The 14,411-nt window shown below is 40.2% G+C and overlaps 1 protein-coding gene across 13 annotated transcripts in view; it reads left to right on the forward strand.

Moving 5' to 3' along the window:
- RNF38 (ring finger protein 38) overlaps nt 1-14,411 on the forward strand; it is a 159,705-nt gene that overhangs the window by 126,191 nt on the left and 19,103 nt on the right. For 12 of the 13 annotated variants that reach the window (XM_066367670.1, XM_066367671.1, XM_066367672.1 and 9 more), the window contains 2 exons: nt 228-421; nt 10,347-10,560. In XM_066367670.1, the coding sequence (XP_066223767.1) occupies nt 228-421; nt 10,347-10,560 (408 nt within the window). The remainder of the gene's footprint in view (nt 1-227; nt 422-10,346; nt 10,561-14,411) is intronic. The other variant, XM_066367681.1, reaches the window with a different exon arrangement.

The following is a 14,411-nucleotide window of genomic DNA, read 5'->3' on the forward strand; positions in this document are numbered from 1 at the left end:
TTTGTAAGAAACAGTTTATTCTTTATTTGATATTTACTGTACATTTCCCTCCTTCCTCCGCCGTCCCTCCCAGCATCATTTTCTTTAAAGTTATTTAATTTCAGTTAATAGCATATTTTCCCCCTTCTTTACACTTGAGGGTAAATATATTTAAACACCTGTGCATAAACAGTAATGTAAAATCTTTTAAAAATTTCTTAGTTGACTGATTTTTGTTGCATTGGCAGAGTGAAGATAGTCCAAGTCCCAAGAGACAGCGCCTCTCTCATTCAGTCTTTGATTATACATCAGCATCACCAGCTCCCTCACCACCAATGCGACCATGGGAGATGACATCAAATAGGCAGCCCCCTTCAGTTCGACCAAGTCAACATCATTTCTCAGGGGAACGATGCAATACACCTGCACGCAATAGAAGAAGGTTCGTTCATTACAATTTATTTCTTAAATATTCTTCCATTGGTGGATTTGTGAGGTTTTTTTTTTTTTCCTGTAAGCATTTTATAAGCATATCAACACATTTGTACTTTTACACTTAAACATGAAAAACATTTTTACAAAATTAGACTGCTATGTTAGATCTAAAGGCAGTTGGGCAAGTGATTATGTTTCTTATCAAAGTGTGGAATCTGTAGTATGAAGAGTGATTGAGGTTTAATTCAACTCTTAGTGGTCTCTCTTTCATTGCACTTGGCCTTTGCCTTTCCTTCCCCGGGGAATCCATTTCTTTCTGAGCTTCTTTGGTTGTTGTCTAGGGTCATACATTTATTCTTCCATGAAAGTAGTGCATCTTTAGCGTGAGACAACTGTCTGCATGTCCAGGTTGTTTATAGTCTAAGAAATATTGTTAATCTTGTGTTAGGAAAGTTTTATAGATGGAATGTTTGTGTCTCCTCAAAATATGTTGAAGCCTTAACCCCCAGTGTGGCTATATTCAGAAATGGTGCCTCTGAGGAAGTAATTAAAGTTGCATGAGATAGAAGGATGAGGCCTTGATCCAAGAGGATTAATGTCCTTATAAGAAGAGACATCAGTGAGTTTACTGGGTTGGGCATGTGAGGACACAGTGAGAAGGTAGCCCTTTGCAAACCAGGAAGAGAGCTCTTGTCAGAAACTAACTGTGCTGGCTGGCACCTTGTTGATCTTGGGCTTTTAGTCTTCAGAATTATGAGAAAATAAATTTCTGTTGCGTTTATACCTCCTAGCCTGTGATATTTTGTTAATGGCAGCCCTAGGAAACAATACTGAAGGAGTCTTGCCTGACCAGGCAGTGGCACAGTGGATGGAACATCAGCCTGGGACACTGAGGAACTCAGGTTTGAAACCTTGAGGTTCCTACTTGAGCTTTGGCTCATCTGCCTTGAGTGCAGGCTCACCAGCTTGAGCGCAGGATTATTGGCTTGAGCAAGGGGTCACTGGCTCGGCTGGAATCAAGGCACGTATGAGAAAACAGTCAATGAACAACTAAAGTGTTGTGATTTAATGCTTCTCATCTCTCTCCCTTCCTGTGTGTCTCCCCCTCTCCCTCTCTCTCCTTAAAAAGAAATACTGAGAGAGTCTTAAAAGCACCATTTTTTGTTCCAAATGAGACAGAATAAACCTGTTTCTGAGCTATATTCTGTTGAAACACTAAGCCTTTTACATTATCTGGTGGGTGCATTATTACCCAATTACATGGGAATGTTTAAGTAAAATAATAATATGTCAAACAGGTAAAATATTTTATAGCTGTTAAATAAGTGTGAGTGAATACAGCCTGAGCACCAGCTGTAATCTTTTCCTATTTTATGGTAAAATATGTTGTATATTCAGAAGAACGTGTAAAACAGGTACACACTTAAAATAATCACACACAGTATACAGAATACCTATACACAACTGCCCAGGGACCAGGTTGACCAGCACTGCAAAAGTGGGCAGTTTTTATAAAAAGGTTCGCCATCACGGACTTAGGTTATAATAGGATATTGTTAATATCTCAAAAAGACCCCTTCTTCCTTCCTATGATTTGTCACCTTCCCTTGTTAATACTTTTTAATACCTATGAATGTATTCTAAAATAATATAATTTAGGTTTTTTATTGTTTTATTTTCATTTAAATGTATTCTTTGACTTTGTTTAATAAACATTATGTTTTCTTTTTTTTTTTTTTTGTATTTTTCTGAAGTGAGAAGCAGGGAGGCAGAGAGATAGACTCCTGCATGTGCCCGACTGGGATCCACCTGGCATGCCAACCAGGGGGTGATGCTCCATTGCAACTGGAGCCATTCTAGCACCTGAGGCAAAGGCCATGGGGCCATCCTCAGCGCCCTGGCCAACTTTGTTCCCATGGAGCCTTGGCTGCCGGAAAGGGGGAGAGAGAGAGAGAGAGAGAGAGAGAGAGAGAGAAAGGAAAGGTGGAGGGGTAGAGAAGCAGATTGGCACCTCTCCTGTGTGTCCTGGCCGAGAATCAAACCCAGAACTTCCGCATGCCAAGGCAATGCTCTACCGCTGAGCCAACTAGCCAGGGCTACATTATGTTTTCAGTGTGTGTAGCAGTAGTTCATTTATTTTTACTGTGATAAAAGTCTTTTCTATTAATGTACCATAATTTATGTAACCATCTATTATTGGATAATGATTATGCCCAGTTTCTTAATATTAGAAAGAGTGCTATTAGGAACCTTTATGTACACATCTCCTGGTGTACATGAGCAAACATTTTATTATGATATAAGCCTAGGAGTACAGCCAGACTGGTGGTGGCGCAGTGGGTAGAGCATCAACCTTGGACACTGAAGTCCCAGGTTTGAAACCCTGAGGTCACCAGCTTGAGCACAAGGTCACTGGCTTGAGTGTGGGATCGTGGACATGATCCTATGGTTACTGGCTTGAGCCGAAGGTCGCTGGCTTCAGTCAAGGGGTCACTGGCTCAGCTAGAGCACCCTTCCCGCCCCATCAAGGCATGTATGACAAGCAGCCAGTGAACAACTAAGTGATACAACTACAAGTTGATGCTTCTCAAATCTCCCCCCCCCCACATACACACACATTCACTCATGCGGGGGGGGGGGGGGGGAAGCCTAGGAGTACACTTGTTAGGTTATAGGTATAGGATATGCTCTGGCCTAGAATGGGAGTGCCAGAAATACCTGTGTGCATGATAGTAGTAACTAGCTATGGGTTCCCAAATTGAAGAGAAGTATTATGCTCTGCATTCATGGTAACACAAAGGCCGGGTTGGGGAAGCGTTTACCTAGAGTACTAGCTACCAGTAGGCCTGTATTCTGCCTTGCAGTGTGTTGTTTCCTCACTCCATTCTCCCTTTAATACGTCCTAGTAGGCTAGCTATAAGCTTAACTGCAAGACACTCTTCCAGAAGCAGGCTCTGCAAACAGATACAGTATTTAACAACAGTCTAGCCTTATTTTAAATACAAAGATGAGCACACAAAAAGCAAATCACCAAACGTTTGAGGAAAACCAGCAGTTTGAAAGAAGGGCACTAAATTCAGTAAAACCAAAGAACTTGAATAAACAGAGTGAACAGAATAGTCTTAAATAAGTGTAACATGAAAAAAGTGCAAGAGGAGATTGATGATAAAATTCAACTAAAAATCTTGGTTGGTAAAATTAAAAAATTACTATGTGGGCAAAAATAAGTGTTTTCATTTCTGGAAGATCAAGTGGAAGAATGTTCCCAGAATGTAGTGTAAAAAGGCAAAATGGAAAATGTGGGAAAGTGTTTATATAGACATGGAGCCATCACTTCATATGTCCAGTATTTTTAGACGGAGACAATAAGAAGAAAGAATTTTAAAAATAATAATACAACTCAGCTTCCAGAATTGAAGAAAGACTACACGTTGAGCCAAGATATTGGTGAAATTTCAGAACGTACATCAACTTTGAGTTCGACTAGCTGGTTATCATTTAAGTATAAAGCCAAAATATAAAAGCATTTCAAACAGAGACAAAATTGACCAGTAAGGTCCTCCCTGAAAGAATTAGTAAATGTTGTAGTCTGTGCAGAAAGCAGAAGAATAAATGCAAGAAGTAAGATTTAAAAAGAGAAATACAGAAAAGTGCTGACCATGAGATGGGGCAGAGCAGAGGAAAATAGTGCATTTTCATTTTTTCCCCTTACTAATACTGAGTAAATCTAGATGTTTTTTAAAAAGTGGAAGGAACAATGAGTTTAAAATTTTAATGGTAAATCACTAGAATAATAGAACTAGAGTGTATAACTTTCACACAATGAAACAAATAAACAACATACATAGAAAATGCAATCCACCTGAACAGGTGGTGGCATAGTGGATAGAGCATTGGACTGGAACACAGAGGACCCAGGTTCGAAACCCCGAGGTTGCTGGCTTGAGCAAGGGGTCACTCGTTTTGCTGTAGCACCCCGGTCAAAGCATACATGAGAAAGCAATCAATGAACAACTAAGGAGCTGCAATGAAGAATTGATGCTTCTCATCTCTCTCACTTCCTGTCTGTCTGTTCCTATCTGTTCCTCTCTCTGTCACAAAATGAAAAGAAAATGCAATCCAACAAAAGATGGGAGGGTACAGCTTTGCACAAGTGATACACCTAAAACAAAATGACAAAGTAAGTATCCATCACCAGTGTAAAGTCAACTGAAAGAATATTTGTCCACCTTTTATCACTATTTCTTTTTTTCTAATAATTCTTTCTAAATGTTCTAACGCAAAGATATTCATAACATTTAATGAGAGGCAAGTCAGGAAAGATAGGGACCAAAATCGTAAAGGTACTTACATGTCAGCACATGTACTTGGATTCATTCATTCATTCATGCATTCATTTAGAGAGAGACAGGAACATCAAGCTGCTCCTGTAAGTTCCCTGTCTAGAGAATTGAACCTGCAACCTTTGAGCTTCAACCAACCCAGCTATCCAGCCAGAGCTCTTTTTATTCTTTTTTTTTTTTTTTTTCAGAGACAGAGAATGGAAGAGAGAGAGAGGGGAAATGGAAGGAAGGCATTCATTTGTTGTACCACCCAGTGGCACATTCATTGGTTGCTTTTTCTGTGTGCCCTGACCGGGTTTCGAACCTGCAATGTTGTTTCAGGACATTGCTCTTAACTGATGAGCTAAAGGGCTTGAATCTTAATTTGTGTTTGGTTTGAGAGCTACTGAAATTATTTTTGAGTAGGGAAGTGAGAGGAAGTTATAACAACTGAATAAAACAGTTTTTAAAGGTGCCCTTAACAGTTTGTGAGTTGATTCTTTTTTCAGGAGTAGAGCAATGTGAGCATATATATTGTTTTGATTTGAAGGTTTTACATCTTAACATCAAAGATTCAAAATTGATGATACATCATTTTTTCTGTTGTTGTTGTTGTTTATTTTTCTGAAGTTAGAAGCGGGGAGGCAGTCAGACAGACTCCCACATGCGCCCAACCAGGACCCACCCGGCATGCCCACCAGGGGGCAATGCTCTGCCCATCTGGGACATTGCTCTGTGCGGCTGGAGCCATTCTAGCACCTGAGGTGGAGGCCATGGAGCCATCCTCAGCTCCCGGGCCAACGTTGCTCCAGTGGAGCCTTGGCTGAAGAAGGGGAAGAGAGAGAGAGAGAGAGAGAGGAAGGAGAGGAGTAAGGGTGGAGAAGCAGATGGGCGCTTCTCCTGTGTTCCCTGACCAGGAATCGAACCCGGGACTTCCATATGCCAGGCCGATGCTCTCCCACTGAGTAAAGATTTTTTAAAGACTTTATTTATTCATTAGAGAAAGGAGAGAGAGAGAGAGAGAGAGAGAGAGAAAGAAGAGAGAAGTGGAGAGGAGCAGGAAGTGTCAATTCCCGTATGTGCCTTGACCAGGCAAGCCCAGGGTTTCAAACCGGTGATCGCTGCAATCCTGGTTGATGCTTTATCCACTGTGCCACCACAGGTCAGGCCTACAACATAGTTTAATTGGCAACTTTTTTCTTTTTTTTAGTGATACATAAAACAGTCCTTTAAAATATTTTTACAAAGGTAGTGCCTGTCTAACTATATGGAATGCTTGCTGCTGGATTTATGAATTAATTAAAGCCAATTAGATCTTCAAATGAATTAAAATAAAATATTCATACAGATATAAAGATACGTTATATGTAAATACATGAGTTGGTGTGCACAGATAAAATTTCTTGTTGTATGCTTTTAAAGAAACTAGAAACAGTTACATGACTCCCATGTAGTAGTGAGCACACCTGGCTTCAAAATATCAGCCACTCTGCAAATAAAGGTTCCAAGGCTCTTTGGAGAACTGGTTAATTCCAAAACTGATGTATGGAAAATATAAGATAAACCGCAGCATATTAAGGTGCCAGATATTAAGGAAGTGCTTAAAAGGATGGGGACTTAGTGAAAGGGCTCAGGAGCCAAACTGAAAATGCTCCCATTGGACAAAGTTGAAATAATTTGAACAAAATAAATATCCTTGAGCACACACTAATTATAAATGAGTAGACAAATGGGAGAGAAGCAACAGCTCTTCCTTTTAGAATTTCAGTTAATACATTTAGGTGAAATGAGGGGAATAGAAAAATCACTATTAGACTATAATGATTGCTGATGATTCGTTCATGCATGCTAAATTTATTGGCAAACTTTCAGTAGAAGGAGATTAGTAGGCCCTGGCCGATTGGCTCAGCGGTAGAGCATCGGCCTGGCGTGCGGGGGACCCGGGTTCGCTTCCCGGCCAGGGCACATAGGAGAAGAGCCCATTTGCTTCTCCACCCCCCCCCTCCTTCCTCTCTGTCTCTCTCTTCCCCTCCTGCAGCCAAGGCTCCATTGGAGCAAAGATGGCCCGGGCGCTGGGGATGGCTCCTTGGCCTCTGCCCCAGGTGCTAGAGTGGCTCTGGTCACGGCAGTGCGACGCCCCAGAGGGGCAGAGCATCGCCCCCTGGTGGGCAGAGCGTTGCCCCTGGTGGGTGTGCCGGGTGGATCCTGGTCGGGCGCATGCGGGAGTCTGTCTGACTGTCTCTCCCCGTTTCCAGCTTCAGAAAATTAAAAAAAAAAAAAAAAGAAGGAGATTAGTAATTACAAAGGGAAAAATGGTTTTGTAGTAGGGGTGTTGGCAGACACTAGGTTAGTCAAGTGGCCAGTGATACATAAGTATGTTCTACTGATGTGTATTGATGTGCTGTGCTCCTTGCTCTGATGCAGTGAAAGGCCATGTCACCTCTATTTCCTGTCTAGTAATGCATAACCTCATACAGATCATGAGAAAACATCAGACAAACCCTGGCTGAGGAACATTCTGAAGAGTAAATGTTTATGCGTTAGAGCTTTCAAGGTCAGGGAAGACTGAGGAAATGTCATGGACATGACAACTGTAATTCATTAATGAGATCCTGCCTTGGATTTTGAGAATGAGGGGCCATTCTTGGAAAAACAATCTCAATACATCCTGTTGTTTAATTGACAATGTGATATTGAGGTTTATTTCTTAATTTTGGTAATTTTTCTATGCTAATGGAAAATATTAGCATGAAGGAAAGCTGGTTGAAATGTTTGCAAAAACTATGCTAAAATGATCTCAGAATAAAATGTTTAAAAAGTGAGTTTAAGTTCAATGTCATCTTAAATTCTTTGAAGTACAACATGTAGGTTTTGTAGGAAAAATGCAAAAAGATATATGCTAAAAATAAAGATGAAAGAAGCAATTAATGGATCGAGAATGGAGGATAGTATCAGGAGCACTACTGAGGGGTAATGTCCCAAAGGAGTGTTCCTTGTCCTCTTGAAGATTGAGCAGTTGGGAGTGAGAAGAAACATATTTTGAGGTGCAAAGTGGGACAACTGAGAGAAAGGTGACCTGACCTGAGTAAAGGTTGCTGAGTTGTCTATGTGCAGCTGTGTCTAGAAAAGGACTCTTTGGCCTCTTTTACCAATATGAACTACATTTTAATGAGGCCTGCTGCTTTTTCTAATTTATTGGTGTTAAGCCATGGAAAAAGCAGTGGAGATGAATTGTGGAATCGTGGCAGAGTAGAAAATGGAAGTCTACTCAAAATAACTTGTCAAATTTATGTTCAACTATGTAAATAACTAGGGCATGGAAAGTAAAAGTGGTCTTCAGTGACCAGATTTTAACTAAAAAGTCAATGTTAATCAAATACTTATGCTGAAACTATCTCTCAATCATTTCCATTCTCAGCTTTTACTCAGTTACTATTTGCAGTTGTCAACAAATGTTCTTTAGTTATTTTATGTATTTTCTACTCATTTTTAAAAATCGTCATTTTGGGCATATAGGAACTATGTCTTTCTGTATGTTGTATCCAAATAGACAAACATAAAGTTCCCACTAGACATATGTACTGGCAAGATATATGCAGATTAAATTTTGTAATATAATATTTGTAAAATAAAGGGAGGACAAATAATAGGTTAAACCATGAAATTACTGATATTTGTCTATTTGTCTTTAAAAAGTAATTTTATACAATTTTAAAAAAGGGGGTATTGATTTCTAAATACTTTCAGTGCTGAATACCAATTTTGTTTTTGCCTTTGTTTTATATTCATTTAGTGAGAGGAAGGGAGGCAGAGACAGACTCTTGCATGCCCTTTGACCAGGATCTACCCAGCAAGCCCACCAGGGGATGATGCTCTACCCATCTGAGGCTTGCTTTGTTGCTCATTAACCAAGCTCTTTGTTAACCGAGCTCTTCTTAGAGCAGGGGTCCCCAAACTATGGCCCACTGGCCACATGCGGCCCCCTGAGGACATTTATCCGGCCCCCCGCCGCACTTCCAGAAGGGGCACCTCTTTCATTGGTGGTCAGTGAAAGGAGCATAGTTCCCATTGAAATACTGGTCAGTTTGTTGATTTAAATTTACTTGTTCTTTATTTTAAATATTGTATTTCTTCCCGTTTTGTTTTTTTACTTTAAAATAAGATATGTGCAGTGTGCATAGGGATTTGTTCATAGGTGTTTTTTTTTATAGTCCAGCCCTCCAACAGTCAGAGGGACAGTGAACTGGCCCCCTGTGTAAAAAGTTTGGGGACCCTTGTCTTAGAGCCTGAGGCAGGGCCATAGAACCATCCTCTGTGCCTGGGGCCAACTTGTTCCAATGGAGCCACACTGCAGGAGGGAGAGATAAAGAGAGAGAAGCAAGAGGGGGAGGGATGGAGAAGCAGATGGGCACTTCTGTGTGCCTTGATCTGGAATCGAACCTGGGACATCCACATGCTGAGCTGATGCTCTACCACTGAGCCCATGGGCCAGAGCCTCTTGTTATTTTTTGAAAATATATACACTGTATATATATATATATATCTGTGTGTAATATAAGTAGTAAGCTGATGATTGCCAGAGGGGAAGGGAGTAGTATGAAGAGCAGAAAAGGTGAAGGAGAATAAGAAATACAAATGTCCACTTTAAGAATGAGCAAATAAGCCCTGGTGGGTTAGCGAAGTGGATAGAGCATCAGCCGGGCATGTGGACAGGACATCCTGGATTCAATCCCCGGTCAGGGCACACATGAGAAACAACCACCTGCTTCTCTTCCCCTCTCTCTTCCCCTTCTCTCCCTCTTCCTCTCTCACAGCCAATGGCTAAGTTGGTTCAGGCATTGACCATGGGTGCTTAGAATAGCTTGTGTGATTCAAACTTTGGCCCCAGATAGGTTGCCAGGTAGATCATGGTCAGGGTGCATGTGGGAGTCTGTCTATTTCCCCTCATCTCACTTAAAAAAATCAAGTCACAGAGATATGATGTACAGCAATAGGGACTATAGTCAACAGTATTATTACTTGACCAGGCAGTGGCACAGTGGATAGAGTGTTAGACCTGGGACACAGAAGAGCCAGGGTCGCTGGCTTGAGCCCAAAGGTCACTGGCTTTTAGCCCAAGGTCACTGGCTTGAGCAAGAGGTCTATGGCTCAGCTAGAGTCTCCCGGTCAAGGCACATATGAGAAAGCAATCAATGAGCAACTAAGGTGCCAAATTGAGTGAAGAATTGATGCTTCTCATTTCTCTCCTTGTCTGTCTGTCCCTATCTGTCCCTCTCTCTGTATCTATTTCTGTCTCTATCACAAAAAGAGTATTGTGATTGCCTTATACATTGTCAGATGGTTAATGGTAATCACTTCTATAGGTGTTTAAATGTTGAACTGTTGTGTACCTGAAACAAATACAGATAATCCTGTATATTAACTATATTTTAATTTAAAAACATTCTACCTAAATTTGTAAGTTTTTACAGCTGATTGGAAACTACAGCAATTTAATACTTAGCTTACCTTAGCATAAATTACTGATGAATTGTAAAGAAAGGCAACACAGAATGCTGATGTATTACAACAGTAAACATAATGACCTTTTCTACATTTGATGTGTTACAGTCCTCCTGTCAGACGCCAGAGAGGAAGAAGGGATCGTCTGTCTAGACATAATTCCATTAGTCAAGACGAAAATTATCACCATCTCCCTTATGCACAGCAGCAAGCAATAGAGGAACCTAGAGCCTTCCACCCTCCGAATGTATCGCCCCGTCTGTTACACCCTGCTGCTCATCCACCCCAGCAGAATGCAGTAATGGTTGACATACATGATCAGGTATAGTAACAAAATGTCCAAGAAATAAAGATGCTAAAAGTTGGTGGCAGTTTATTGAGGTTGTTTTAGTTATAAATTTCTTTTAGTTTTACCTAAAAGGAAATACTTTTTACCTAATATGAAGCAATACATCATTTTTCATAAGGATTAAAATATAAATTTTATACAACTTTCTTAGAATAAAGGTGACCTTTAAAAGCTAGGATCAAAGTTAAGAAAATTTGTAATGACTTTGTGTAGTAGTTGGTTCGAAATGACTGAGAGAGGATTAATAGGACATACCACTTGTTCAGCTGGTGGTTTAAATACATATCCCTATTTCCCCCTTCCAGTTCTGGAGTAATTCAGTAGGCAAGACAGCTGGGTGCATCATTTCCATAGGTCTCCAAAGAAATAACAGGTACAAGGCTTAGTTTCTTCTGGGAACTGAAAGGGACTACCTGTGGAGGCGGTCTTGCCAGTCTTCAAAGCCTGAGGGTGAAGACCAAATTGCATGATTTTCTTTCTGTGGACGTTCTGAAGCCAAGAGAGACACACGTCTAAATGTGTTGATCTAAAGTTGCTGAATTTTAAAGATAACGAAAAAAATCTTGGAAAGTTTATAGACAGGAGTATTACAAAGGAAGTAGACTAACCTCCAATTTTTTATCTAATGCAGTCGTTGATAAAAGCAATGAAAATACCGTATATTGACAACTGAAAGAAAATAGGATCTCTCCAAAAATCTCTCTCCCTCTCCCTTTCTCTCTCAGATACCATTTTTCTGTCAGTCATGTTCTCTTTTTTCCTTAAAATTTTTTTTTAATTTTTAAGTGAGAAGCAGGGAGGCAGAGAGACAGACTCTCGCATGCATCCCCAACCAGGATCCACCTGGAAAGCCCCCTATGGAGTGATGCTCTGCCCATCTGGGGCTGTTATACAGCAACCATGTTATTTTAGTACCTGAGATGAGGCCATGGAGCCATCCTCAGTGTCCAGGGCCAGCTTGCTCCAACCAAGCCATGGCTGTAGGAAGGGAAGAGAGAGATAGAAGTGAAAGCAGGAGGGGTAGAGAAGCAGTTGGTCGCTTCTGTGTGCCCTGACCGGGAATCGAACCCACAACATCCACATGCCAGGCTGACAGTCTACCACTGAGTTTTCCCTTTACATTTATGAAACACCTTATAAAACTGATCACATCATAATAAATTCTAAAAAGAAAAGATTTTCCAGATCACATTCTATATGGTCATAATCTGAAAAATTATAAATCATAAGTTTAAAAAATTGATTTAAAAACAATGACACAGGCCCTGGCCGGTTGGCTCAGCGGTAGAGCGTCGGCCTGGCGTGCGGAAGTCCCGGGTTCGATTCCCGGCCAGGGCACATAGGAGAAGTGCCCATTTGCTTCTCCACCCCCCCCCCCTCCTTCCTCTCTGTCTTTCTCTTCCCCTCCCGCAGCCAAGGCTCCATTGGAGCAAAGATGGCCCGGGTGCTGGGGATGGCTCCTTGGCCTCTGCCCCAGGCGCTAGAGTGGCTCTGGTCGCGGCAGAGCGATGCCCCGGAGGGGCAGAGCATCGCCCCTGGTGGGCGTGCCGGGTGGATCCAGGTCGGGCGCATGCGGGAGTCTGTCTGACTGTCTCTCCCCGTTTCCAGCTTCAGAAAAATACAAAAAAAATAATAATAAAAACAATGACACAGATTTGAGGCAAGATTATAAGTAAAATTAAAAATCTTCATGGCCGAATTAGTGGGACACTCCTAAAACTATTCTCTGAGAAAATTTTTTTTTTTCTTTCATTTTTCTGAAGCTGGAAACAGGGAGAGACAGTCAGACAGACTCCCGCATGCGCCCGACCGGGATCCACCCGGCACGCCCAACATGGGGCGATGCTCTGCCCACCAGGGGGCGATGCTCTGCCCATCCTGGGCGTCGCCATGTTGCGACCAGAGCCACTCTAGCGCCTGAGGCAGAGGCCACAGAGCCATCCCCAGTGCCCGGGCCATCTTTGCTCCAATGGAGCCTTGGCTGTGGGAGGGGAAGAGAGAGACAGAGAGGAAGGAGGGGGGGTGGAGGGTGGAGAAGCAAATGGGCGCTTCTGCTATGTGCCCTGGCCGGGAATCGAACCCGGGTCCTCCGCATGCTAGGCCGAAGCTCTACCGCTGAGCCAACTGGCCAGGGCCATTTTTTTTTTTTTTTTTTTTTTTTTTTTAATAATAATCTGTGAGAAAATTTTATAAACTTATTTATTTTTTAAATTGAAAAATTTAAATTTCTACTAATTGCTTGAGTAATTAGGAGAAAATAGAGTAAACAGAAAGGAATTGGAAAGAATAAGTTACCAGGAAAAACAATGAAAATTAATATATGGGAAATCTATTTTTAAGAGTAGTTTAAAAAAAAAACGATCCTGGTGCTTTGAGAAATTGGTGTAAAAGTGGCATACCTCCTGTGAGCATGGTTAAAGAGAAAAGGACAAATGTAAAGAAGAGTGGGTGTGATTAAAGAATTTTCTTAAGTTGTAAAACAAAATAACCCTTTTCATAAGGAGGTGTTGGAAGAATTAAGAGTTAATCCATTTTCAGCACTTCCAACTAGTACAAGTGGTAAGTGCTTAAGTATATTATTGTATTTCATTATTAGCTATTATAATGAAATTTTATATATAGTATAATCCAGTGGGGGTGGGACTTAAAGGAAGTTCAAAAATTGACCCAAGAATAATAGGAAAAGTGGAATTACTGGTGGAAATAAAAGTTTGAAGGCTAATTAGAGATGGCTTCCCAGCTCTTTTTTTCTAACCTTCAAGGAACACTCATTTTAATAGTATTCAAATAATTTCAGGCTTTTTTTCCCCCTTAAAGCAATTTTTGTAATGATTTTATGAAGCTAGCGTAATTTTAATACTAAAGCAAATAAAGATAGTTTTTTGGGGGCCAAAAACTAGAAAATACCCTCAAATACATAGGAAGAATTTCTCAATAGATGTTTAGGAAATACAAGCTAGCAATGTAGCAAAAGAATAACCTATGACCAAATAGGAAATACAAGCTAGCAATGTAGCAAAAGAATAACCTATGACCAAATAAGATTTATTCCCAAGTAAGAGAGTTTAACATGAAAGTATTCATATTACATCAACAAATAATAGAAGGAAAACCATATACAATTATGTCAAATAATTATATAATTATCAAAAAATATTGAAGTCAGTTAAAATTTCTTAAATACAATAAATAAAACTTAACAGCAAGTAACCTTCCTAATTGGTGAGAGAAGTATCAGCAACTGCCGAGATACTTTACTCAATCTATTTTAATGTTATGTTGGAAGTTCTACCAAATGAACATGATAATGTAGTAATGGATATAAAATATTAAAAGAAATAATTGTTTTTCGCCTAGTATATCTACTTTTTGTGGAGGTGCTAGGGAAAAGGCCCTATTAGTGTTAGGATTGTACTTCATCTAGCCTTTTGCAAAAGTTTAAAATACATTTATTCTTTTACCCAGTAATACCTCTAAAATAAGTGAAGTTAGTAATATGTAAGGTTATATGTTCAACAATATTTTTTATAATTGTATTTGTATTGGCAGAAGAGTGGAAACAATTTGAATGTTCATTAGTGTAGAAATGATCGGACTATGTTTAGTGATTTTAATTGAAATATCTGGCTAATATCAAAAAGAAGGATTGCCTTCAGGTCACTTGAAGAGATACCTATAATATTAATTGGAAAATAAGGTGTAGGGTAATATCTCATTTCTATTAAGAAACAAAAACAAACATGATAGCTTATGGGTAATCATATTTGTATGTGTTTATATGCTCATGGATAAAAATGTGGAAGGATGTATTTGAACATTGTTTG

This window comes from Saccopteryx leptura, chromosome 2 (assembly GCF_036850995.1).
Source record: "Saccopteryx leptura isolate mSacLep1 chromosome 2, mSacLep1_pri_phased_curated, whole genome shotgun sequence".
Lineage (NCBI taxonomy): Eukaryota > Metazoa > Chordata > Mammalia > Chiroptera > Emballonuridae > Saccopteryx > Saccopteryx leptura.